The sequence below is a fragment of the Pan troglodytes genome, chromosome 1 (assembly GCF_028858775.2).
Source record: "Pan troglodytes isolate AG18354 chromosome 1, NHGRI_mPanTro3-v2.0_pri, whole genome shotgun sequence".
Taxonomy (NCBI): domain Eukaryota; kingdom Metazoa; phylum Chordata; class Mammalia; order Primates; family Hominidae; genus Pan; species Pan troglodytes.
The window spans coordinates 224,055,694-224,083,239 of NC_072398.2; the positions used below are offsets into that span (position 1 = coordinate 224,055,694).

At 44.1% G+C, this 27,546-nt stretch overlaps 1 protein-coding gene across 2 annotated transcripts; it reads left to right on the forward strand.

The window, feature by feature from the left end:
- The first annotated feature begins 696 nt into the window (after nt 1-696).
- On the forward strand, nt 697-26,576 carry TNFRSF9 (TNF receptor superfamily member 9). 2 transcript variants are annotated; one of them, XR_010155067.1, is made up of 9 exons: nt 697-2,401; nt 3,107-3,290; nt 4,369-4,476; nt 4,867-5,004; nt 5,441-5,507; nt 8,042-8,172; nt 9,889-10,023; nt 22,269-22,553; nt 26,224-26,576. XR_010155067.1 is itself a non-coding variant. In XM_016953441.4 (8 exons), the coding sequence occupies exons 2-8, from the start codon at nt 3,191-3,193 to the stop codon at nt 22,355-22,357; spliced, it is 768 nt and encodes a 255-aa protein (XP_016808930.2). In that variant the 5' UTR covers nt 697-2,401; nt 3,107-3,190; the 3' UTR covers nt 22,358-26,576. The 2 variants fall into 2 exon arrangements, 1 of the variants encoding a protein (XP_016808930.2); XM_016953441.4 differs by having other exon boundaries at nt 22,269-26,576.
- The last annotated feature ends 970 nt before the right edge of the window (nt 26,577-27,546 follow it).

Sequence of the window (27,546 nt, forward strand, 5' to 3'; positions counted from 1 at the left end):
GCAGTCCGATTTTTATGGTGTGACACTCTCACATTCAGCCAATTTCTGCCAAAGTGGGGCAAGGAGGGATCCCACAGATGTCACAGGTAAGATAACTCTCAGATGACCGTCAGTATTTGGGAACACATTTTGTAGGCAGCTCATGCATTTTTCTCCTTTTCTGTCATGACTTGCCCTGTGGTGGCTCTACTGATGGTCAGTGTGGGAGGCAGGGAAGGAACATTTCAAACCAGTAAGTCTGATCATAGCAATTCCTACTTTCTTGAGAACTATGTGCCAAGCATTGAGCTAAGTATTTCATGCTCATTGTCTCATTTAATCCTCACTCACGAGGAAGATTATGGTGTCACTGCACCTGTAAGATGTGCTTGCAAAAACAGAGTTAGGGAGGTTGAGAAATTTGCTCAAGATTACACAACTGAGGCAGGAGAATGGGGAACATGAGGCGTGAGAGAGCAAAGGGAATAAAAATCACTGGGAACCGGTAACCCCCCTCACCCCCGACAGTGGCCAGGGAGAGAGAGGCTGCCTGAGGGGAGGAAGCTCGGCAGGACCCGCTGCAGACCCAGGGCCAAGGGAAGTCCCGCGGGAGGAAACGCGGGCGCGGTGGGGCTGGCTCCAGGCACGCGGGCCAAGGGCGGGAGGGTCGGACACGAAGCCACAAGGCTCCTTTCGTTCCTCCTCCTTCCCGTCTGCCTTCTTCTGCTTCTGCGGCCTGATCTCCGAGTCCCTCTGCCTGCAGGCGGCGGCAGAACGTCCGCATCTCAGCGCTGTCGCCCAACCGAGTCGCTCCGCGTTTTCCTCTTCTGACGGGAGAGCTCGTGCTGGGAACCGCGGGGCAGGGCGACGGCCCAAGCTACTCTCGATGTCCTTCCCCAGCCCACGCCTGCCCCAGCCACAGTTCCCCTGGTTTTCCTGAGGTTCTCCAGCTGCTCAGTGATGGGCAGGTTCATCTACAGCCTGGAGCCGCCGCCGCCGCCGCCGCCGCCTCCTCCTCCTCCTCCTCCTCCTCCTCCAGAAACACCTCTTTTTCCTTCTCCTCATTCTTCCTTCTCATTCTTTCTCCTCCTCATTCTTCCTTCTCCTCTTCCTCTTCCCCTTCTCTTTCTGTTCTTTTCTTCTTCCTCCTCCTCCTCCTTTTCTCTTTATTTTTCTCCTCCTCCTCCTCTTCTCCCTCTTCTTTCTCCTTATACTCCTCCTCTCCTCTTACTGTACTTCTTTTTCCTTCTGCTTTCTCTGCCCTCCTCTTCCTCTTCTTCCTTTTTTTTTTTTTTGGTGGAGTCTTGCTCTGTGGCCCAGGCTGGAGTGCAGTGGCGCAATCTCGGCTCACTGCAACCTCTACTTCCCAGGTTCAAGCGATTCTCCTGCCTCAGCCTCAGTAGCTGGGATTAAAGGGGTCCACCGCCACCATTCCCTGCTAATTTTTGTAATTTTAGTAGAGACAGGTTTTTGCCATGTTGGACAGTCTAGTCTCAAACTCCTGACCTCAGATGATCCATCCACCTCGGCCTCCCAAGTGTTGGGATTACAGGCATGAGTCACCGCGCCTGGTCTCTTTCTCCTTTTTTTTTTTTAAAGAAAAACTGAAATCATGGTTTTCTAAAAATCCCTCCTAGCTCTCAGCTTCACCGAACCACGTCCTGGTCATTGACTTGCCGTGTGACTGCTGTGCTTCCCCTGTTTCCATTTCCCTCCATTTCTCCCTCCTTCCTCCCTCTGTCACCCATGCCCGGAGGAGCACGATAAGGGACCAGGCCGACCTGGGTTCCAACCCTGCCGGCTCCCTGTCCTGTTGACGCTCTAATTCCACTTGCAGCCCCACTTTCCTCATTTGCATAGTGTTCTCCCAATAACAACAGCAGTCATACCAAGTTCTAGGGTTCTTTCGAGGATAGTGTGTATTCACCGCAGTGCATCTCTGATGCCTGGCACATCGGCTGTGCTCAAGTAATGGCAGCTATTGCATTACAGTGACTATGGAGTTAGGGGACCGCATATGGCAAAATGCTGATCACTGTTTTGAAGTTGATTTCATTCCTCTAATCTCAAATCCAGTGTTTTAAGGACATGCTAAATGCTTTGTCCTGGAGAGCTATCTTAAGGGACAAAATCGTTTTCCCAGCGTCATCTGTGACACATCCTGACAGTAGAGAGCTGCTTCCAAGAAGCAATTTGAAGTGCCATTATCAGGCAGGGACGGGGGCTCTAGGGGATTTCGGGGTCAGCAGATATGAAATGAATGATTTCACAGAGCTGTCACAGAGCTGTGGTGGGAATTTCCCATGAGACCCCGCCCCCGGCTGAGTCACCGCACTCCTGTGTTTGACCTGAAGTCCTCTCGAGCTGCAGAAGCCTGAAGACCAAGGAGTGGAAAGTTCTCCGGCAGCCCTGAGATCTCAAGGTCTGTCCATTTGGGGGAGTGGGTGGGGGCACTGAGAAGGGGTGAGGTTGGAACTTTTGCTCCCTTTGCCCATTTCTAGACTTTTTCTCCTAATATGTAATAACTTCTCTTCAATAGCCCATTAAATAAACATCAATAACTTAGCCTGAAGAGTTTTTCACTCCTTAGTTTTGTTACCATACAAACTTCACATCTCAAAACATGTCTCTGTTTAAGAAAATGTGTTAGTGAGTTGAACAGGGAGGTCTTTCCACATGTTAGCAGTTAGGTGTTCAGCTAAAGGGGGAAGAGTGATTATGTGATAGCTTCTTCTTGAACTGAATTGTCTGATGCCCCTGACAGATTCTCTTTGTAAGGAGTTTATTTCAGGGACAATAAGTAATTGGCATTATTGCTGGATGGTACTGCAAAGTACCTATGAAAGTCCCCAAAAGTTCTTGCTATTGTTATTTCTGCATTTTGGCAGAACATGATGGAAAATGCACCCTCAAACTTTGGCAAACCGGCACAAAGCTGTGTGTTTAATCACGCCTGCCTTGTCCTAGTGGTTTCTATGAATCTGCTACTTTTCCGTAATATTGCATCATTAATTGTTCCTGAAAAACCCTGAGTTATCCTCTTATAGAATTGTATAAGTAATGATTGCAATATACATAATTTTGAAAGGAGAAACCACCTTTCCTTGGAAATGTTTATCTTTTGCAGAGTGACATTTGTGAGACCGGCTAATTTGATTAAAATTCTCTTGGAATCAGCTTTGCTAGTATCATACCTGTGCCAGATTTCATCATGGGAAACAGCTATTACAACATAGTAGCCACTCTGTTGCTGGTCCTCAACTTTGAGAGGACAAGATCATTGCAGGATCCGTGTAGTAACTGCCCAGCTGGTGAGTACCCAGTTATCATGTGCATTTGATCTGCTCTGTTGGAAGTATGGTTCAGTTAGTCTAGTAGTCAGGGCTAATGAGCTCCCTTTTAAGGAAAAGAAAATGAAAATTCATTCATTTACAAATGTTTATTGGATGCTACAACCTAGCTGTGTGAACACAGCAAAGTCATTCAACCTCTTGTGCCTTGACTTTCTCATCTGGGGATAATAAGAGAACCTGTTTTATAGGATGGCTGGGAGGATCAAATGAAGGGCTTAGAACAGTGCATGGCACAAGGCAAGACTTCAATAAATGTTAGTTTTGTGTGTAGGGCTTTGTGCTCAGACTGGGGGCATAGCAGCAAGTAAGCGCGTAGTAAAGGGCTTAACAGAGTGGGGACGGTCAGTCGCATTTAAATTTTAGTGTAGGACATTGATGTCCTCCTGGATCCAGTCATATTCATCTCCTACATCAATCAAGATAATCATTTTGTTTTATTCAATAGATAAAGTATTTTCTTTCTGCTGATTTATTTGTTACAATATCTGGTTTTTTTTGGTTTGTGTGTGTGTGTGTGTGTTTTTTTTTTTTTTTTTTTTTTTTTTGAGACACAGTCTCACTCTGTCGCCCAGGCTGGAGTGCAGTGGCACGATCTCAGCTCACTGCAACCTTGGCCTCCCAGGTTCAAGCAATTCTCCTGCCTCAGCCTCCCGAGTAGCTGGGATTACAGGCGTGCGCCACTGCGCCTGGCTAATTTTTGTATTTTTAGTAGAGACAGGATTTCACCATGTTGGCCAGGCTGGTCTTAAACTGCTGACCTCAGGTGATCTGCCCGCTTCGGCCTCCCAAAGTGCTGTGATTACAGGCGTGAGCCACTGCACCTGGCCTGTATTTTGTTATTTCTAATTCTGTGATTACACAAAGAATAATCTTGCAAATGTATCATTTTAGGAAGTCAATCAAACTAATGTCCACCACTGTGGCATCTAGAAAACTTATCATTCTTTTATAATCTTATTTTCTTGTAAACTTCAGAATGCCCTGGGTGACGATTGCCCATTGTCAAACGTGTACCACTATTGTCTGCCTTTCTTAGGTACATTCTGTGATAATAACAGGAATCAGATTTGCAGTCCCTGTCCTCCAAATAGTTTCTCCAGCGCAGGTGGACAAAGGACCTGTGACATATGCAGGCAGTGTAAAGGTATGAGTTCAAAGATATTTTCTTCTTCTAGAAGATAGTTGGGAAGATAAGCTTTTCTTTCCCATTTACTAACTGCTCTCTTTTGAAAATCTCAAGTGTCAAAGACTGATTCTTCTGCCAACCAGCAGGTCTAGGACAATAATATCCAGTGACAGCAATTATTTGTGGACTGAGCTTTCTAAATATTAGAGGAAACATTCATTTGACAAGAGAGAAGTTTTTACTTACCTAAATGTAAAAATGTCTTTATGGAGATTTAAAAGTAAACTTTAAAATTACTGGGAACACTATAAGTAGAGTGAGCATGATTTTTACTGCAGAGCATAAATTCGCTTCCTGGATTTGGAGGTCAAGTGTAATAAAATGTTGGGGGCTGGGGGGACTTTGTAGGTGTTTTCAGGACCAGGAAGGAGTGTTCCTCCACCAGCAATGCAGAGTGTGACTGCACTCCAGGATTTCACTGCCTGGGGGCAGGATGCAGCATGTGTGAACAGGATTGTAAACAAGGTCAAGAACTGACAAAAAAAGGTACGTTTGCGTTTCTTTGATCTAGTGTAGTTTTGTGACGTAGACAAACTTAGCTTTGATCTTGATCCTTTGAAAATAAACAAACAGATTTGTAGAACCTTAAAGTAACAAGGGAGTATATGATATATCATATTTTAATTAATAAAATATTTCAATTAATAAAATATTTCCGTTATTTCTTCATAAATGGAAATAATTTGAAATCAGAACATTTGTTAATTGCCAGAACCATTAATCTTCACATGTTCCAGACATATACAATACTTTATGTACAATTAGAATAAAAACTAGCCATCTTAGGGTGTTGTTTCAAGAATTATTGAACAATTTGTGCAGATTGCATTATGGTAATGACTTATATTAAGTTCATCACAGGAAAAGTTACAAAATGATGAAAATGCTTCCCTTTTATTATTGCTTTCATTTTTAATACAAGGTTGTAAAGACTGTTGCTTTGGGACATTTAACAATCAGAAACGTGGCATCTGTCGACCCTGGACAAAGTACGTATAATTGCCTTTAGTTTATGGAATAAAGAATCTGGGTTAAATTTTTTGGAAGATAAGGAATGCTATCATTGAAGCTTTTTTGCACCCATCAAGTGTAGACAGAATGTAACATACTAATAGGCAGCGTGGGAACACTGTGAGGTCGTAGCAACTCAATAGGCAAAGTGGGCATTTTCTCCAGAAATAGTGCCTGGAACATCTAGATCAGAATTGCCAGTGGAGGCTGGGCACGTGCAGTGGTTCACGCCTGTAATCCCAGCACTTTGGGAGGCAGAGACAGGAGGACTCCTTGAGCCCAGGAGTTCAAAACCAGCCTGGGTGAGACCCTGTCTCTACAAAAAATCAAAAAATTAGCCAGGCATAATGGCACATGCCTGTGGTCCCAGCTATAGGGAAGGCTGATGAGGCAGGAGGATCACCTGAGTCTGGGAGGTTGAGGCTGCAATGAGCTATGATCGCACCATTGCACTCCAGAGCAGAGACCCTGTCTCAAAAGAAAGGAAAAGAATTGCCAGTGGAACTTTGCCGCTGTCTGCCTTTTTTCTGTTTCCTTCTCGTTCCTTTGCTGCCTCTTATCTTCTCTCATTGATCAGCCCGTCTCCGTGTGTTCAATGCCAGCCCCTAGAATGATACAGAAGAAACTAACAATTGCTCGTTACCCTCCAAAATGTGGCACAGACTTGGGCACACAAGGCCATCACCGGTGGTAAAAAGCCAATAGTATATGAGAGAATGTGACTGTTGTTTTGTGGAACCAGAACTTACACTGTGGTCTGTGGATGGGTGCTGGTCCACAAATGGCTTGTCTTGTGTCCCCAGCGACAGTGGTGTAGGGTTAGAGGGTAAACATTTAGAAACTTTTAAGGCAAATTGGCAGAGTAATGTGGTCTGTTGACTAAGAATAGAAATTTGGGCGTTGTATTTTATATGTATTTGTTCTTTTTCCGTTTCATTTTCTTACTAGAAAATCATTTTTATTATTTTACTTTTACATTTTTATTGTATTTCAAAAGTGTATTGGTTTGTAACAGACTGGAAAGTGACTTTTTTGAGAGAAAATAAAGTGTTTTGAAACAGGAATCATGGTATCCCTCTGCTTTTGTCATTTACAATTTATCAGCATCAGAGTGGCTGACGAATGGAATCATGATTCACAAGAAAAGTATTGACTATTTTCTCGGACTTAGCTGAATTCTGTCTTTGGAAAGTGGCTTTTTTAAAAAGGTCTGTTTGTTTTGTTTGTTTGTTTGTTTTGAGATGGAGTTTCGCTCTTCTTGCCCAGGCTGGAGTGCAATGGCACGGTCTCGCCTCACTGCAAACTCTGCCTCCTGGGTTCAAGAGATTCTCCTGCCTCGGCCTCCTAGTAGCTGGGATTACAGGTGCACACAACCACGCCTGGCTAGTGCTTTTGTATTTTTAGTAGAGATGGGCTTTCACCATGTTAGCCAGGCTGCTCTCGCACTCCTGACCTCAAGTGATCTGCTTGCCTTGGCCTCCCAAAGTGCTGGGATTACAGGTGTGAGCCACTGTGCCCAGCTGGAAAGTGGCTTTTTAAAAAAGGTCTTTCAATACAAATTTTTCAGAGTTGTTAAGTGAGTCTGCATGGAAAAATGGGTTTGAACTGGGCTCTGGAGGACGGGCGGATTTGGGGTAGGTAAAGGGACGAGGGAAAGGTGTCACAACAACAGCAACAATGATGGAGATGATGGTGATGATGATAGCTACCATTTACTCAGCGTGTCAGATGTGCAAGAGTGTGTCACTGACCCTCACTCGTTTGTTCTTTGAAACAGTTCTGGCAGCACATACAATCCTAATTTTGCAGATGAGAAAACTGAGGCTTAAGGAGATTTCTTTTTTCTTTTCTTTCTGAGACAGCGTCAAACTCCTGGGTTCAAGTGATCAGCCTCAAACTCCTGGGTTCAAGTGATCCTCCCACCTCAGTCTCCCGAGTAGCTGGGGCCACAGGCATGCACCATCAGTTAATTTTTGTTTGTCTTTTAATTTTTGTAGAGATGGGGTCTTGCTATGTTGCTCAGGCTGGTCTCCAACGCCTGGTCTCAAGTGATCCTCTGGCCTCAGCCTACCAAAGTGTTGAGATTATAGGCGTGAGCCACCATGCTGGGGTTACAGAGATTTCTTGACTTGCCCAAAGTCATTCTGGAAAGCAGCAGACCCAGGGCTCAAACCCTGGTTTGCCTGATGCTAGTGCTGGACCTCCTAACCCTATGCTAGCCTTCATCTGTGCCGGAGATGGTCAAGTCCGATTAAGAAACTGGGGGTGAGAGACTAAGCAGGCAAGACAGACTGAACTAAGCTGTCACTGAACAGAAGGAAGCCATGGAAAGCTGCAGGGAGCCAGATGGTCAAGTGGACGTTTTTCAAAATATCTTTGCATCGCTTTCAAACCCAGACCCATATATCTTTTTCACTAGGCTACTTCATTGGGTGAAAAATGACAAAGTTTTAAACCAGAATCTTCTGGACCTAAGTTAATTATTTAAATTCTTTTCATTGAACTGTCTAAGCTGTTCTTTGGATGGAAAGTCTGTGCTTGTGAATGGGACGAAGGAGAGGGACGTGGTCTGTGGACCATCTCCAGCCGACCTCTCTCCGGGAGCATCCTCTGCGACCCCGCCTGCCCCTGCGAGAGAGCCAGGTAACTGGGCTATGCCTTTACGTCAAAGTGCGTATCTTATGGTGATTCCAGATTGTATCTAAATTGCCCCAATATCATGATATCTCATATCAGGCACCTCCCACGTGCATTCCTTCCTGAATCCTGCCCTCAGGGACCCAGCAGTTTTCTTCCCAGGCATTTGTTATTCAGTCTGAGATACACATTTGTAAGCGGTGCCAGAGGACACTTCACCCAAACAGAGTCTATATCTTTATCAATGCCAAGGAAAGGGGATTATAGGGTCTCATATTTTTTCTTTTCTTTTTTTTTTTTTTTTTTTTTTAAGAGAGTGTCTTGCTCTGTGCCAGGCTGGAGTGCAGTGGTGCAGTCTCAGCTCACTGCAATCTCCACCTCCTGGGTTCAAGTGATTCTCCTGCCTCAGCCTCCCAAGTAGCTGGGATTATAGGCATGCACCACCACGCCCGGCTAATTTTTGTATTTTTAGTAGAGATGGGGTTTCACCATGCTGGCCAGTCTGGTCTTGAACTCCTGACCGCATGATCCGCCCACCTCGGCCTCCCAAAGTGCTGGGATTACAGGCGTGAGCCACCACTCCCGTCCAGGGTCCCATATTTTCTTTTCTTTTTTCTTTCTCTCTCTCTCTCTTTTTTTTTCCCCCGAGAGTGCCTTGCTCTGTGCCAGGCTGGAGTGAAGTGGCTTGATATTGGCTCACTGCAACCTCCACCTCCTGTGCTCAACCAATCCTCCCACCTCAGCCTCTCCAGTAGCTGGGACTATAGGCACGCACCACTACACCTGGCTAATTTTTTATTTTTTTGGTAGAGTTGGGGTCTTGCTATGTTGCTCAGGCTGCTCTCAAACTCTTGGGCTCAAGCAATCCTCCTGCCTTGGCCTCCCAAAGTGTTGGGATTACAGGCATAAGCCGCCACGCCTGGTCCCCAGGTCCCATATTTTCTATGTGCTAGAAAGGATAAACTGCTCAATTATTAAGTTTCTTTTATTTTTTTGGAGGGGGGGAACAGAGTCTCTCTCTGTCACCCAGGCTGGAGTGCAATGGCGCGATCTCGGCTCACTGCAACCTCCACCTCCCAGGTTCAAGCAATTCTCCTGACTCAGCCTCCCGAGTAGCTGGGATTACAGGCGCCCACCACGGCACCCAGCTAATTTTTGTATTTTTAGTAGAGATGGAGTTTCTCCATGTTGGCCAGGCTGGTTTCAAACTCTTGACCTCAGGTGATCTGCCCACCTTGGCCTCCCAATGTGCTAGGATTACAGGTGTGAGCCACCGCTCCCGGCCATTAAGTTTCTCTTTTTCTTTTCTTTCTTTTTTTTTTTTTTGAGATGGAGTCTCACTCTGTTGCCCAGGTTGGAGTGCAGTGGCACCATCTTAGCTCACTGCAACCTCCGCCTCCCGGGTTCAAGCCATTCTCCTGCCTCATCCTGCCAAGTAGCTGGGATTACAAGTTCCTGCCACCACTATGTTGGCCAGGCTGGTCTTGAACTCCTGACTCTAAGTGATCCTCCTGCCTCGGCCTTCCAAAGTGTTGGGATTACAGGCGTGAGCCACCATGTCTGGCCTTTTAAAAAGTTTTCTAAGTTTACTCCATTAGCAGGTTGGAGATGCCCAAGGCTGTGATTCTTCTCATGCTTAGGAATTTACCAATGTAAATATATACATGGGTGTATGAGTGTCAACACATTTCTGCATGCGTTTCTCCTTTTGCTGTTTTGCAGGACACTCTCCGCAGATCATCTCCTTCTTTCTTGCGCTGACGTCGACTGCGTTGCTCTTCCTGCTGTTCTTCCTCATGCTCCGTTTCTCTGTTGTTAAACGGGGCAGAAAGAAACTCCTGTATATATTCAAACAACGTAAGATTAGCATAATCATATTACAGCTCTGGCAAGGCAAAGCTTTTTATAATAGAAAGGAAAATATGATTTTTAAAAAAATTCTAGAAATGAGGTTCATATAGCCCCGTGGCTATCACGCAGGGGCAATTTCATCCCTGGGAATATTTGCAGTGTCTGGAGACAGTTGCAGTGTTCACCGCTCGGTGGTGATGGTGGTGATTAGGGGCTATTGCATCTAGTGAGTAGAGGTCAGCGATGCTGCTCAACTCCTACCGTGCACGGGACAGCCTCCCAGCAAAGAATGATGCTGCCCCAAATGTCAATAGTGCTGAGGTGGAGAAAGCTTGCATATAGAAGAGCACACCTCGGTTCTAGAAAAATGACAGATTTAAATATGCTGCAGCCTTGGATTATTGCATGTATGTGTGTGTGTGTGTGTGCGCGCGCGCGCGTGCATGTCTGTGTGTGCGTGCGTGTGTGTGCGCGTGCATGCGTGTGTGTATGTGTGTGTGTGCGTGTGGAGGACACTGGCAAAGAAGAATCAGAAAACCATGTTCCCTCTATGTCCCTCTGGTTGATAAACTGGCTTAAAATGAGTTTAGACCCATATTTGAGGAAGGCAAGGAGAACAAAGAGGGAGCTTGAAGGGGGTTTAACAAATGAATTATTACAGCACCAGTATGGATTACATGAAAAATTTCAATAATGAATTTCATTCATTCACTTGTTCAACAATTATTTCTGTAAGGTACTCAGCAAGTGCCTGGCACAGAGTCAGCACCCACTAGACAAAAGCCATTGATATTTATTTGAAAAAGTATATAGATGGAAGGCAATCTGTTTTTTGTCTTCATGGACATTAGGATGAGACATAACAGGCTTAATAAGACCTAATAAGAGGGATATAATAAAAGGAGCTTTTTGAGAGCAAAATTTTAACCCAAAGCACCATGTAAGACCAGAATGTGCCTATTTGGAGATTGTTAAAAATATATATGCAGGAACAGCATTAGTAAAGTCTTTTTTTTTCTTTTTTGAGACAGAGTTTCACTCTTGTTGCCCAGGCTGGAGTGCAATGGCGTGATCCCGGCTTACCGCAACCTCCTCCTTCCGGGTTCAAGCGATTCTCCTGCCTCAGGCTCCCAAGGCATTACAGGCATGCGCCACCACGCCCAGCTAATTTTGCATTTTTAGTAGAGACGGGGTTTCTCCATGTTGGCCAGGCTGGTCTTGAACTCCCGACCTCAGGTGATCCGCCCGCCTCGGCCTCCCAAAGTGTTGGGATTACAGGCGTGAGCCGCTGCGCTCAGCCAGTAACGTCTTATCTAATAAATTATGCTAATGTATTTAAAGGCTCTTTTTAAAGCAATATAGAACTTTTATACATTGTGACCTATACAGAAAAATGCATAAATGTAAAGTTTAACAAATTGTTGTAAACAAACATTCAAATAACTCTACCAGGGTAAAGAAGTGGAACATAACTCATTCCCGAAGCCCTTGGCATGCCCTTTCTAGATCACAGCCCTCCTTGCCCACTACTGCTAACCACATCTAGACTTGTATGGTATTAACTTCCTTTTGCTGTAGTTTTGCTACCTAATAACACAGTTTTATCGGGCTGCTTGTGAACTTCATACAAATAGAATCACACTGTGTTTTCTGTATCTTGCTTCTTCTTTCAACATTGTATCATGAAGATTCATCCATGTTGAGTTCATCTTTAGTTGATTTCCACTGTTGCACACTCTTGTTGAATGATGACATCATTGTTCACCTATTCTAGTACTGATGGACAGCGGGATCATTTCCAGTTTGGGGTTATTACATGTAATGACGTTTGAATATTTTTGTCCGTGTATCTCAGCACACGTAAACACGTGTTTCTGGCTTGGTTTTGTTTTTTAACCTAGAAATAACGTTGCTGAGCTACAAGGAACATGTGTATCTTGGTCATGAATATGCCAAACTGTTTTCCTAAATGATTGGACCCCGTTTACACTCCCCTGGCGGTAATGAGTTTCCTGTTACTCCACATCCCCTGATAACTCTTGGTATCATCAGATTATTTTTATCGATATGGTGGGTGGATAGTTGTATCTCATTGTGGTTTTAACTTACACTTCCTGGTTGCTAGTGAGGTTAGACGCCTTTTCATGTTATTTTGGCTGTTTGGATTTCCTCTTTAGTGAAGGGCCTGATCAAGTCTTTTGAGTATTTTCTCATAGGATTGTCTGTCCTTTTCTTACTAACGTATAGGAAGTTTTTAGTCTGCTGTTCATGAGCTGCAAATATCTTTTCCTATTCTGTGGTTTGCTCTTTCACTCTTTTTTTGAGGTCTACACCTCCAGTTTAAACCTCTGCGTTCTCACTTAAACCTGATTTCAGTTTTGTCTTTTGTTTTTTTGAGACAGAGTTTCACTGTGTCACCCAGGCTGAAGTGCAATGGTGCGATCACAGCTCACTGTAGCCTCGAACTCCAGAGCTTGAGCAATCCTCCTGCCTCAGCCTACTAAATAGCTGGGACTATAGGTGCATACCACCACACTCAGCTAATTTTTAATTGATTTTTAGTGTTTTTGTAGAGACTGGGATTCACGGTGTTGTCCAGGCCAGTCTTAAACTCCTGGGCTCAAGCGATCCTCCCACCTCGGTTTCCCAAAGTGCTGGACTTAATCCTGATTTAAAGGAGTATCTCTGCAACAAAGTTCCATCCACACCCCAGACTGCAACAAAGTTCGTTATAAAATGCTTTTCAAAAGTACTTATGAGTAATTAGTGAGTTTCAATGGAACTGTAATCCATTTTTTAAAAGTTTTTAGGACACTCCCTGGTAGTCTAGTGGTTGGGATTCCGCGCTCGCCATCACAACCCAGGTTCGATTCCTGGTCAGGGAAGCCTTCCTTCTGGCTGGGCGCTGTGGCTAACGCCTGTAATCCTAGCACTCTGGGGGGCTGAGGCGGGCAGATCACCTGAGGTTAAGAGTTCAACACCAGCCTGGCCATGGTGAAACCCCGTCTCTACTAAAAATACAAAAAATTAGCCAGGCGTGGTGGTGCATGCCTGTAATCCCAGCTACTCAGGAGGCTGAGACAGGAGAATCGCTTGAACCCGGGAGGTGGAGGTTGCAGTGAACTGAGATCGTGCCATTGCACTCCAGCCTGGGCAACAAGAGCGAAACTCCGTCTCAAAAAAAAAAAAAAAAAAAAAGGTTTTAGGTCGTTCAAAAGAACTTTCAATTTTGACGTAATTATAGATTCACAGGAATTTGCCAAGACAGGAACATCTCTCATGCGGTTTCTGGGTTCCATCCTCCAGTACAATGGCAAAGCAGGAAATCGACATTGGCACAGTGTGCGTGTGTAGTTGTTTGTCCCTTTATCACACATGTGGAGTTGTATAACAACCAGCACAATAAAATCAGAACTATCCATCACCACAGAGATCTCCTTCCACTATTCCTTTCTAGTCAGGTCCTCTACCTCTCCCCACCATCCCCTGGCAACCACTTATCTGTCTTTCATCTCTATACTTTTGTTATTTAAGGAATATGGTATAAATAGAATCATATGGTATGTGTCAAGCTAAATCATAGAGAGAGGCTCTCTAAAACATTATATTTTTTCAGGAGTAGCATTGCAGTGGGAATACGGTGGGTGTATTCAGGGATGTAAAGGTGATGCGAGTTTTTAAAAGAAAAAATGAGGGGCGGGGCGCAGTGGCTCATGCCTATAATCCCAGCACTTTGGGAGGCTGAGGCGGATGGATCACCTGAGGTCAGGAGTTCGAGACCAGCCTGGCCAACATGGTGAAACCCCATCTCTACTAAAAATACAAAAAGTTAGCCCTGCATGGTGGCACGTGCCTGTAATCCCAGATACTTGGGAGGCTGAGGCACAAGAATTGCTTGAACCTGGGAGGCGGAGGTTGCAGTGAGCTGATATCGCGTCCTGCACTTCACTCCAGCCTGGGCGACAGAGCAAGACTCTGTCTCAAAAAAAAAAAAAAAAAGAAAAGAAAAAGAAAAAAAAAGAAAAACTGAGGAGGGTTATGTAAGTTATTTTGAAACAATTATCCTTTGCTACAAAGATCAATACCGGCAGAAGTATTTTTTTGTTAAGATACAGTAGCCTTGGTGCAAGGTTGTGGTTTCTGCCGTCTTTTGTGATAGTTGTTTTTATCAGGCATGCATGCATAAGAAACCCCCTTCACGGCCTTCCCTGGCTCCATTTGTCAGGGTTTTTGTTTGTTTGTTTGTTTTTTGTTTTTTTTTTGGTTGTTGTTGTTGTTGTTCGTTTTTGAGACAGGATCTCCCTGTGTCATTCAGGCTGGAGTGCAGTGGCGTGATCTCCACTCGCTGCAACCTCTGTCTCCTGGGTTCCAGCGATTTTCGTGCCTCAGCCTCCTGAGTAGCTGGGATTACAGGCAGCTGCCACCATGCCCGGCTATAGTAGAGACGGGGTTTTGCCACGTTGGCCAGGCTGGTCTTGAACTCCTGGCCTCATGTGATCTGCCTGCCTCAGTCTCCCAAAGTGCTGGGATTACAGGCATGAGCCACCATGCCCGGCCCATTTGTCAGGGTTTTGACACAAGTTACTCCATTTTGATTCTGACAGCTTTCACAAACGTGACCTTTTTTTAAGATTTTGCTTTTTCACTCAGCACAATGCCCTTGATATCCATCCAAGTTGCTGTGTGTTTCAATGGTTAATTCTTTTTCCTTGCTGAATAGTATTCCACGATATGCTTGTGCCACAGTTTGTTTTACCATGCACCCATTAAAAGATATTTTGTTTGCTTCCTGTTTTGACTATTACATATAAAGCTGCGAGGAATAATTATGTACAGGTTTTGTGTGGACATGTATTTTTGTATCTCTACGATAAATGCTCAGGAGTGCAATTGCTGGGCTATATGTTTGGTGCTTGTTTAGTTTTTAAGAAGTTGTCGAACTATTTTCCAGAGGAAGTGTATCATTTTACATTCTCATTGGAGTTTCTCTGCATCCTTGCTTGCATTTTGCATTGCCACAATTTTTATTTCAGCTGTTCTAATAGGTATGTAGTGACATCTCATTGGGGCTTTAATTTGCATTTCCCTTATGGGTGGACATCTTTTCATGTGCTTATTTTCCATCTTTATATCTTCTTCAGTGAAGTGTTGTTCAGGTCTTTCGCCTATTTTCTAGTTGGATTATTTGTTTGTTTTACTGTTGAGATTCAAGAGTTCTTCGTATTTCCCAGATAGGAGTCCTTCGGCATATATATGGCTTATAAATATATATGGTTTATAAATATTTTCTCCCAGTCAGTAGCTTGCCTTTTCATCCTCTTCTCAGGCTCTTCCACAGAGAAAAGCTATTTAATTTTGCTGAAGTCCAGTTTATGGATTTTTTCATTTATGGAGTCATGTCTAAGAATTCTTCATTGAGTCCTGGGTCTCAAAGATTTAGGTTTTTTTTTTCCTCTATCTCTAATAACTTTTACAGTTTTCTATTTCATATTTAAATCTCGATTTTTTTTTTTCTGAGACAGGGTCTCTGCTTTGTCACCCAGGCTGGAGTGCAGTGGTGTGATCATGGCTTACTGCAGCCTCCACCTCCTGGGCTCAAGTGATCCTCCCTCCTTGGCCTCCCAAGTAGCTGGGACTACAGGAGTGTGCCAGCACTTGCTGTGGACCTATTGGACTGAACAAAGGGGGGCGAAAGCGGGACTAAAAGACGAGACAAAAGAGTATATTTGGAAGAAGGGGTCAGGGGGCACCTTGCCTCTAGTGGACAAGGGCCCTGAGCTTTACACAGCCCTCCGTATTTATTAGGCAAAAGAGATAGTGAGAAAGCGGGGATGATTGTCGGGTAATTGTCAGTTAGCCGTTTGGTGTTTGGTTCACAGCAGGCTTGTGAGACTGCATCCTTTGAACAATAGGTGCTAGATTTCTCAATAGATAACTTCAAGGAGCCAGGGAGTAGTGTCCCTCAGCAAACTTTTTGGTGGCAGGGCAGTGTGAGTTTGCTCACATCTTGCATTCATGATGAACACTTTGCTGTTTGATCATATAGCCTCCAGCGGAATGTTGAGTTGGTCACGTCTCACGGGCTTTGGCTCTCTGCATGCCTGGGTAATTTTTTTTTTTATTTTGAGACAGAGTCTCACCATGTTGCTCAGGCTGGTCTTGAACTCCTGGCCTTAAACAATCCTCCTGTCTTGGCCTCCCAAAGTGCTGGGATTACAGGTGTGAGCCACTGTGCCCATGCTTGATTCATTTTAAATTTTTCGTATAAGGTGTGAGAGGTTTTAGCCAAGTTTTTTGTTGTTGTTTTTGTTGTTGGACTATGGACGTCCAATTGCTCTAGCACCACTAGTGGAAAACATTAGTCATCCTTCATTGTACCTTTGTCAAAGTCAGTTGGCTGCAATTACGTGGGGCTATCTGGTTTCCCTCTTCTGTTCCATTGATCCATGTGTTTCTTCTTCTGCCAATACCACACAGCCTTGATTACTGTAGTTATACATAAATACTGAAATTGGGTAGAGGGTGGTAGTCTCTCCCACTTTATTATTTCATTTCAAAATTGTTTTATCTATTCTAGTTCCTTTGCATTTCCACATACATTTTAGGATAATATCTATATCTACAAAAAGCCGGCTGGGATTCTGATAACAATTGTGTTAAATCTGCATATCAGTTTCGGGCAAATTGACATCTTTACTATGTGAAGTACAGTCACATATCACTTAATGACAGGGGTAGTTCTGAGAAATGTGTTGTTAGGTGATTTCGTTGTTGTGTGAACATCATAGAGGGCACTTACGCAAACCTAGATGGTACAGCCTACTATACACCTAGGCTGGATGGTATAGCCTATCCCTCCTATAGTACAAACCTGTCGGGCATGTGACTGTACCGAATACCATAGGCAACTGTAACATAATGGTATTTGTGTAGCTAAACATATCTAAACATAGAAGAGGTACCGTGAAAATAATATGATCTTTGCCAGGCACAGTGGCTCATGTCTGTAATCCCAACACTTTGGGAGACCAAGGTGGGCAGATCACCTGAGGTCAGGAGTTCGAGACTAGCCTGGCCAACATGGTGAAACCCCGTTTCTACTAAAAATACAAAAATTAGCCGGGTGTGGTGGCGCGTGCCTGTAATTCCAGCCACTTGGGAGGCTGAGGTGGGAGAATCCCTTGAACCTGACAGGCAGAGGTTGCAGTGAGCCGAGATCACATCACTGCACTCCTGGCTGGGCAACAGAGTGAGACGCCATTAGAAACCGGGCCACCCAGCAGGAGGAGAGTGGTGGGCAAGCACGTGAAGCTTCCTCTGTATTTATAGCCACTCCCCATGATTTGCATTACCGCCTTATCTCCACCTCCCATCAGATCAGCAGCGGCATTAGATTCTCATAGGAGCATGAATCCTATTGTGAACTGCGCATATGAGGGATCCAGGTTGCACACTCCTTATGAGAATCTAGTACCTGATGATCTGTCACTGTTTCCCATCACCCCCAGATGGGACTGTCTAGTTGTAGGAAAACAAGCTCAGGGCTCCCACTGATTCTACATTACGGGGAGTTGTATAATTATTTCATTATATATTACAAAGTAATAATAATAGAAATAAAGTGCACAATAAATGTAATGTGCTTGAATCATCCTGAAACCATCCCCCCACCCACCCAGTCCATGGAAAAATTGTCTTCCACAAAACTGGTCCCTCTTGCCAAAAAGGTTGGGGACCTCTGCTGTATATCACTGTAGTCTTATAAACACTGTACACTTAAGCTAACCTAAATTTATTTAAAATGTTTTCTTTCTTCAATAATAAATTAACCTTAGCTTACTGTAACTTTTTACTTCATAAACTTTAATTTTTTTTTTTTTTTGAGGCAGGGTCTTGCTGCCCAGGCTGGAATGCAGTGGCAAGATCTTGGCTCACTGCAGCCTGCACCTCCCAGGTTCAAGTGATTCTCCTGCCTCAGCCCCCCAAGTAGCTGGGACTACAGGCAGCTGCCACCACGCCTGGCTAATTTTTGTATTAGAGATGGGGTTTCACCATGTTGGCTAGGCTGGTCTCGAACTCCTGAGCTCCGGTAATCTGCCCACCTCGGCCTCCCAAAGTGCTGGGATTACAGGCATGAGCCACCGCACCCAGCCTATAAACTTAAAAAAAATTTTTTTTAAACTTTTTGACTCTTTTGTAATAACTCTTAGCTTAAAACACAAGCACATTGTACAGCTGTACAAAAATATTTTCTCTTTATTTCCTTATTTTATAAGCTTTTATCTAATTTAAAAGTTTTTAAATCGCTTTTTACTTTTTAAACTTTTTTTGTGAAAAACTAAGACACGAACACACTTATTAGCCTAGACCCACACAGAGTTGGTGTCTGCCACCTCCACATCTTGTCCCACTGGAAGATCTTTGGGGCAAAAACATGCATGTAGCTGTCATCTCCTATGAGAACAATGTCTTCTTCTGCAATACCTCCCAAAGGACCTGCCTGAGGCTGTTTTACAATTAACTGGTTTTTGTTTGTTTGTTTGTTTGTTTGTTTTTTGTTTGAGAGGAGTCTTGCTCTGTTGCCCAGGCTGGAGTGCAATGGGGCGGTCTCGGCTCCCTGCAACCTCTGCCTCCCGGGTTCAAGGGATTCTCCTGTCTCAGCCTCCCGAGTAGCTGGGATTACAGGTGCATGCCGCCATGCCCGGCTAATTTTTTGTACTTTAGTAGAGACAGGGTTTCACCAAATTGCCCAGGCTAGTCTCAAACTCCTGAGCTCAGGCAATCCACCTGCCTTGGCCTCCCAAAGTGCTGGGATTACAGATGTGAGCCACCACACCCGGCCTTAACTGGTTATATATATATATATGGAATATACTATGAAATAACTGTAAAAAGTATGGTATAGTAAGTCCATAAACTACTAACATAGTCATTTATTGTCATTGTCAAGGATTATGTGCTGTACATAATTGCATATGCTACACTTTACACAACTGGCAGCTCAGTAGGTTTTTTACATCAGTATCACCACAAACGTGAGCAATGAGCTGTGCTGTAATGTTACAATGGTTGGACATCACGAGGCAATAGGAACTTTTCAGCTCCACTATAATCTTATGGGACCACGATCATATATGCAGTCTGTTTTTGACCAAAACGTTGTTGTACGCTGTATGACTGTATTCCAATGCAGGAACATAGTATGTCTCTTCATTTATACATTTTAAAATTTATTTCACCAGCATTTTGTAGTTTTCACTATACAAGTTCTGTATGTGTTTTGTTAGATTTAGGCCTAAGTAAAAAAAAATTTTTTAGAAGACAGGGTCTTGCTTGCTCTATTACCCAGGCGGGAGTGCAGTGGCATGATCACGGCTCAATGCAGCCTCAACTTCCTGGGCTCAAGTGATCCTCCCACCTCAGCCTCCAGAGTAGCTGAGACCACAGTCATGTGCCACCACCCCTGGCTAATTTTTAAATGTTTTGTAGAGACAGGGTCTTGCTCTGTTACCCAAGCTGGTCTAGAACTCCTGGACTCAAGCGATCCTCCTGCCTTGGCCCCCATAGTACTGGGATTACAGGCGTGAGCCCCCACCCCCAGTTTCTGGATCTAATTTAGATCTTGTATTTTCTCAGGGTTCCTCTGACATCACTCTAGGGAAGGAAGGAGGATGGGCAGCTCGTTACGGCCAGGCAGGGGTGGAAGAAGTTTGGGTTCTATGCTATACCTCCTATAGCTATACCTCTGTGCTATACCTCCTGGAGGGTGAGGGTCTCCTTTTTACTGCTAGACACGTGGGAGTTCTAGCTCCCACTAGGCCTCCTCTGACACCACCCCAGGAGGGAGGGGGAGATAAGCCTTAATCCACCGTGAGGGTGGAAGTCCAGGCTCTCTACTCAGCCTTTCCTGGTGGGCTTGCAGGCGGAGCCACGGTGTTTTTTGTGGTGTTTTGTTAGAATTGAGTGGTTATTGTCTAGAAGTTTTTGGGCCGGGTGTGGTGGCTCACGCCTGTAATCCCAGCACTTTGGGAGGCCCAGATGGGCGGATCATAAGGTCAGGAGTTTGAGACCAGCCTGGCCAATATGGTGAAACCCCATCTCTACTAAAAACACAAAAATTAGCCGGGCCTGGTGGCGGGCACCTGTAGTCCCAGCTACTCAGGAGACTGAGGCAAGAGAACCACTTGAACCCGAGAGGCGGAGGTTGCAGTGAGCTGAGATCGCGCCATTGCACTCCAGCCTGGGCAACAGAGTGAGACTCCATCTCAAAAAAAAAAAAAAGAAAAAAAAAGGAAGTTTTTAGTCTTGCTACGCTGCCCCTTTCCTGGTCTCATAACTAGAGAGTACAAGCTGTTCTTAGTTTTTTATGTGTTTTTTTGAGATGGAGTCTTGCTCTGTTGCCAAGGCTGGAGTGCAGTGGTGTAATCTCAGCTCTCTGCAACCTCTGCCTCCTGGGTTTAAGCCATTCTCCTGCCTCAGACTCCCGAATAGCTAAGATTACAGGTGAGCGCCACCATGCCCAGCTAATTTTTGTGTTTTTAGTAGAGACAGGGTTTCGCCATGTTGGCCAGGCTGGTCTCGAACTCCTGACCTCAGATGATCTGCTTGCTTTGGCTTCCCAAAGTGCTGGGATTACAGATGTGAGTCACCACGCCTGGCCTCTTCTTGGTTTTTGCTTTGTTTTGTCCACGCTATTGGCATTTTTAGAGTGCTGCTTCTCTAGTTCCCAGTCAGAGGGAAATGAGGCAGAAAGAAACCCATTGCCATGTTGTTTCTTGGGTCTGGAGATCCTGACCCAATTGGCCTTCCTCTCTCTGCCTTTCTGAGAGGTTTTCAGCAGTACTCAGCAGGACAAATACGGAAAACATGACATCTCAATCTTTCCAGAAGAGATCTCCATTTTGAAATTCAACCTGGGAACAATTTCAAAAGACATCCCGTTGGTATTTCTGAACATCTTGCCAGTTTTTCATAAGTTCTAGGAGATGGTGTGGTTATTTTTTATAGCAACAAGCATATGCAATCGGGGTAGGACTTTTTGCCTTGCCAGTCTGTAAATAAATATCTGCTTAGGATTGAAATTTGTGGAGCAGTAACACAAATACTTCACTAACATGTAAAAGAAAGCCTGGCAGCTCACACACAGATCAGTTCTTGGTTCCTAACAGATGGAAGCAGTGGGGATACCTTCACAATCCTGGAGTCATAACACTGCGTTCCAAAGAAACCATCGGATCTCGAATCTCAGTAACCCTCAAGACGAAAATAAGTGCTGCTGAATTGAAACTAGAGCTATGATTGGGATATGGCTAATATTTTATGGTTTAGTGATTCATGCTTAAGATTCATGCTTTTTTAGCTAATGTAGAAAATAAAGAAAATAGTTCTTAAAGACCAATACAAATATTTGGTAAGAGGAAACAAATTTCAAATAATCTCTAGAGGAAGTTCATCCTTGCTGTTACCTCTCTTGTGGATGAGTTTGTTAAAATTATTATTACTATTATTATTATAACTTTTTTTAGATGGAGTCTCACTCTGTCGCCCAGGCTGGAGTGCAGTGGCGCAATCTCAGCTCACTGCAACCTCCACCTCCCGGGTTCAGGCGATTCTCTGCCTCAGCCTCCCGAGTAGCTGGGATTACAGGCGCCCACCACCACGCCCAGCTAATTTTTTTGGTATTTTTAGTAGAGACGGGGTTTCACCATCTTGGCCAGGCTGGTCTTGAACTCCTGACCTTGTGATCCACCGGCCTCAGCCTCCCAAAGTGCTGGGATTACAGGCATGAGCCACTGCGCCCGGCCTGTTTTTGTTTTGTTTTGTTTTGTTTTGTTTTTTGAGACAGAGTTTCGCTGTTGTCACCCAGGCTGGAGTGCAATGGCGCCATCTCGAGTCACTGCAATCTCTGTCTCCTGGGTTCAAGCAATTCTCCTGCCTCAGCCTCCTGAGTAGCTGGGATTACAGGCACCTGCCACCACGCCCGGCTAATTTTTGTATTTTTAGTAGAGATGGGGTTTTGCTATGTTGGCCAGGCTGGTCTTGAACTCCTGACCTCAAGTGATCTGCCCACCTCGGCCTTCCAAAGTGCTGGGGTTACAGGCATGAGCCACCACGCCTGGCTGAGTTTGTTAAAATTAAAGGGGAGAATGTTTGCTGCTTAGAGATGTTCTGCAGCTATAATTTATGGAAAATAAGTGTTAAGTGATTCAAATAGACAACAAAATATACGTATCTTAAATTTTTTTTTTTAGCATTTATGAGACCAGTACAAACTACTCAAGAGGAAGATGGCTGTAGCTGCCGATTTCCAGAAGAAGAAGAAGGAGGATGTGAACTGTGAAATGGAAGTCAATAGGGCTGTTGGGACTTTCTTGAAAAGAAGCAAGGAAATATGAGTCATCCGCTATCACAGCTTTCAAAAGCAAGAACACCATCCTACATAATACCCAGGATTCCCCCAACACACGTTCTTTTCTAAATGCCAATGAGTTGGCCTTTAAAAATGCACCACTTTTTTTTTTTTTTTTTTTGACAGGGTCTCACTCTGTCACCCAGGCTGGAGTGCAGTGGCACCACCATGGCTCTATGCAGCCTTGACCTCTGGGAGCTCAAGTGATCCTCCTGCCTCAGTCTCCTGAGTAGCTGGAACTACAAGGAAGAGCCACCACACCTGACTAACTTTTTTGTTTTTTGTTTGGTAAAGATGGCATTTCACCATGTTGTGCAGGCTGGTCTCAAACTCCTAGGTTCACTTTGGCCTCCCAAAGTGCTGGGATTACAGACATGAACTGCCAGGCCCGGCCAAAATAATGCACCACTTCTAACAGAACAGACAGATGAGGACAGAGCTGGTGATTTAAAAAAAAAAAAAAAAAAAAAGCATTTTCTAGATACCACTTAACAGGCTTGAGCTAGTTTTTTTGAAATCCAAAGAAAATTATAGTTTAAATTCAATTACATAGTCCAGTGGTCCAACTATAATTATAATCAAAATCAATGCAGGTTTGTTTTTTGGTGCTAATATGACATATGACAATAAGCCACGAGGTGCAGTAAGTACCCGACTAAAGTTTCCGTGGGTTCTGTCATGTAACACGACATGCTCCACCGTCAGGGGGGAGTATGAGCAGAGTGCCTGAGTTTAGGGTCAAGGACAAAAAACCTCAGGCCTGGAGGAAGTTTTGGAAAGAGTTCAAGTGTCTGTATATCCTATGGTCTTCTCCACCCTCACACCTTCTGCCTTTGTCCTGCTCCCTTTTAAGCCAGGTTACATTCTAAAAATTCTTAACTTTTAACATAATATTTTATACCAAAGCCAATAAATGAACTGCATATGATAGGTATGAAGTACAGTGAGAAAAGGAACACCTGTGAGCTCATTGTCCTACCACAGCACTAGAGTGGGGGCCGCCAAACTCCCATGGCCAAACCTGGTGCACCATTTGCCTTTGTTTGTCTGTTGGTTTGCTTGAGACAGTCTTGCTCTGTTGCCCAGGCTGGAATGGAGTGGCTATTCACAGGCACAATCATAGCACACTTTAGCCTTAAACTCCTGGGCTCAAGTGATCCACCCGCCTCAGTCTCCCAAGTAGCTGGGATTACAGGTGCAAACCTGGCATGCCTGCCATTGTTTGGCTTATGATCTAAGGATAGCTTTTTAAATTTTATTTATTTTATTTTTTTTGAGACAGTGTCTCACTCTGTCTCCCAGGCTGGAGTACAGTGGTACAATCTTGGATCACCGCCTCCCAGTTTCAAGTGATCTCCCTGCCTCAGCCTCCTGAGTAGCTGGGACTACAGGTATGTGCCACCACGCCTGGCTAATTTTTGTATTTTTAGTAGAGACAGGGTTTCACCATGTTGTCCTGGCTGGTCTCGAACTCCTGACCTCAGGTGATCTGCCCACCTCTGCCTCCCAAAGTGCTGGGATTACAGGCATGAGCCACCATGCCCGGCCATTTCTTACACTTTTGTATGACATGCCTATTGCAAGCTTGCGTGCCTCTGTCCCATGTTATTTTACTCTGGGATTTAGGTGGAGGGAGCAGCTTCTATTTGGAACATTGGCCATCGCATGGCAAATGGGTATCTGTCACTTCTGCTCCTATTTAGTTGGTTCTACTATAACCTTTAGAGCAAATCCTGCAGCCAAGCCAGGCATCAATAGGGCAGAAAAGTATAATTTGTAAATAGGGGGGAGAAGAAAATATTTCTGAACAATAGTCTACTGCAGTACCAAATTGCTTTTCAAAGTGGCTGTCCTAATGTACTCCCGTCAGTCATATAAGTGTCATGTAAGTATCCCATTGATCCACATCCTTGCTACCCTCTGGTACTATCAGGTGCCCTTAATTTTGGCAAGCCAGTGGGTATAAAATGAGATCTCACTGTGGTCTTAGTTTGCATTCGCTTGGTTACTGATGAGCACCTTGTCAAATATTTATATACCATTTGTGTTTATTTTTTAAAATAAAATGCTTGCTCATGCTTTTTTGCCCATTTGCAAAACAACTTGGGGCCGGGTGCAGTGGCTCATGCCTGTAGTCCCAGCTCTTTGGGAGGCCAAGGTGGGCAGATCGCTTGAGCCCAGGAGTCTGAGACCAGCCTTGGCAACATGGCGAAACCCTGTCTTTACAAAAAATACAAAAATTAGCCGGGTGTGGGGGTGTGCACCTGAAGTCCCAGCTACTCAGTAGGCTCGCTTTGAGCCTGGGAGGCAGAGGTTGCAGTGAGCTGGGACCGCATCACTACACTTCAGCCTGGGCAACAGAGAAAAACCTTTTCTCAGAAACAAACAAACCCAAATGTGGTTGTTTGTCCTGATTCCTAAAAGGTCTTTATGTATTCTAGATAATAATCTTTGGTCAGTTATATGTGTTAAAAAATATCTTCTTTGTGGCCAGGCACGATGGCTCATGCCTGTAATCCCAGCACTTTGCGGGGCTGAGGTGGGTGGATCATCTGAGGTCAAGAGTTCAAGATCAGCCTGGCCAACACAGTGAAACCCCATCTCTACCAAACATATACAAAACTTAGCTGGGTATGGTGGCGGGTGCCTGTAACCCCAGCTGCTCCAGAGGCTGTGGCAGAAGATTCGCTTGAACCCAGGAGGCAGAGGTTGCAGCGAGCCAAGATTGTGCCATTGCACTCCAGACTGGGTGACAAGAGTGAAATTCTGTCTATATATATATATATATATATATATATATATATATATATCCTTTGTAATTTATTTGTCCCTTTTTAAAATTTTTTATAAAATTCTTTTTTATTTTTAGCAGAGCTGAGGTTTCTGAGGTTTCATTATGTTGCCCAGGCTGGTCTTGAACTCCTGAGCTCAAGTGATCCTCCCACCTCAGCCTTCCAAAGTGCTGGAATTGCAGACATGAGCCACCGCGCCCCTCCTGTTTTTCTCTAATTAATGGTGTCTTTCTTTGTCTTTCTGGTAATAAGCAAAAAGTTCTTCATTTGATTTGGTTAAATTTATAACTGTTTTCTCATATGGTTAACATTTTTTCTTGCCTGGCTAAAGAAATCCTTTTCTGCCCAATACTATAAAGAGGTTTGCTCACATTTTATTCCAAAAGTTTTAAGTTTTGTCTTTCATCTTGAAGTCTAATGTATCAGGAACTGGCTTTTGTGCCTGTTGGGAGGTAGTGATCCAATTCCACGTCTTGCATGTAGGTAACCACTGGTCCCTGCGCCATGTATTCAATACGTCGTCTGTTTCCTGCGGGTCTGCAATCTCATCTACCATCCATCAAGTTTCCATACGGCCATGGGCCTGCTTCTGGGCTCCCTGTTCTGTTCCATTGTCAATTTGGCTATCCTGTGCCAGTATCACACTGTGTTTATTACAACAGCTTTGTAACAGCTCTCGATATCCGGTAGGACATCTCCCTCCACCTTCTTCTTCTACTTCAGAAGTGTCTTAGCTAGGTCAGGCACGGTGGCTCACGCCTGTAATCCCAGCACTTTGGGAGGCCGACGCGGATGGATCACCTGAGGTCAGGAGTTTTGAGACAGCCTGGCCAACATGGTGAAACCCCATCTCTACTAAAAAATACAAAAATTAGCCAGGCGTGGTGGCATGTGCCTGTAATCCCAGCTATTTGGGAGGCTGAGGCCGGAGAATTGCTTGAACCCGGGGGGGCGGAGGTTGCAGTGAGCCGAGATCGTACCATTGCACTCCAGCCTGGGTGACAGAGCGAAACTCTGTCTCAGGAAAAAAAAGAAAAGAGATGTCTTGGTTATTCTTGGTTCTTTATTATTCAATATAAATTTTAGAAGCTGAATTTGAAAAGATTTGGATTGGAATTTCATTAAATCTACAGGTCAATTTAGGGAGAGTTGATAATTTTACAGAATTGAGTCATCTGGTGTTCCAATAAGAATAAGAGAACAATTATTGGCTGTACAATTCTCGCCAAATAGTAGGCAAAGCAAAGCTTAGGAAGTATACTGGTGCCATTTCAGGAACAAAGCTAGGTGCGAATATTTTTGTCTTTCTGAATCATGATGCTGTAAGTTCTAAAGTGATTTCTCCTCTTGGCTTTGGACACATGGTGTTTAATTACCTACTGTTGACTATCCACAAACAGAAAGAGACTGGTCATGCCCCACAGGGTTGGGGTATCCAAGATAATGGAGCGAGGCTCTCATGGGTCCTAGGTTACACACCGAAAATCCACAGTTTATTCTGTGAATAAAGGAGGCTATGTTTATGATACAGACTGTGATATTTTTATCATAGCCTATTCTGGTATCATGTGCAAAAGCTATAAATGAAAAACACAGGAACTTGGCATGTGAGTCATTGCTCCCCCTAAATGACAATTAATAAGGAAGGAACATTGAGACAGAATAAAATGATCCCCTTCTGGGTTTAATTTAGAAAGTTCCATAATTAGGTTTAATAGAAATAAATGTAAATTTCTATGATTAAAAATAAATTAGCACATTTAGGGATATACAAATTATAAATCATTTTCTAAATGCTAAAAACAAGCTCAGGTTTTTTTCAGAAGAAAGTTTTAATTTTTTTTCTTTAGTGGAAGATATCACTCTGATGGAAAGTTTTGATGTGAGGGGCGGATGACTACTAAAGTGGGCATCTTCCCCCACAGGAAGATGTTTCCATCTGTGGGTGAGAGGTGCCCACCGCAGCTAGGGCAGGTTACATGTGCCCTGTGTGTGGTAGAACTTGGAGAGTGATCTTTATCAACGTTTTTATTTAAAAGACTATCTAATAAAACACAAAACTATGATGTTCACAGGAAAAAAAGAATAAGAAAAAAAGACCTTATTTTAAAAAGCTTTTTATAACTATTGCAACATCATATCATAAAGGGTAATCATGAAATAAGGTGCCATTCTTTGTAAACTTTGGCTTTTAGTGCCGAAGGATGCTAAAGATTTCCAGTATGAGATTCCTTTTGCTTCTGACAATTGACTTATTAGTTACATAAAAATGGATGCTGTTGATCGGGTGCAGTGGCTCACACCTGTAATCCCAGCACTTGGGGAGGC

Excerpts from the sequence above, each read along its gene's own strand:
- TNFRSF9 (XM_016953441.4), top strand. The coding sequence starts at position 3,191 with ATGGGAAACAGCTATTACAACATAGTAGCCACTCTGTTGCTGGTCCTC. Across the intron at positions 5,005-5,440 it reads TCAAGAACTGACAAAAAAAG|GTTGTAAAGACTGTTGCTTT; the intron begins GTACGTTTGCGT and ends TTTTAATACAAG. Across the intron at positions 5,508-8,041 it reads ATCTGTCGACCCTGGACAAA|CTGTTCTTTGGATGGAAAGT; the intron begins GTACGTATAATT and ends GAACTGTCTAAG.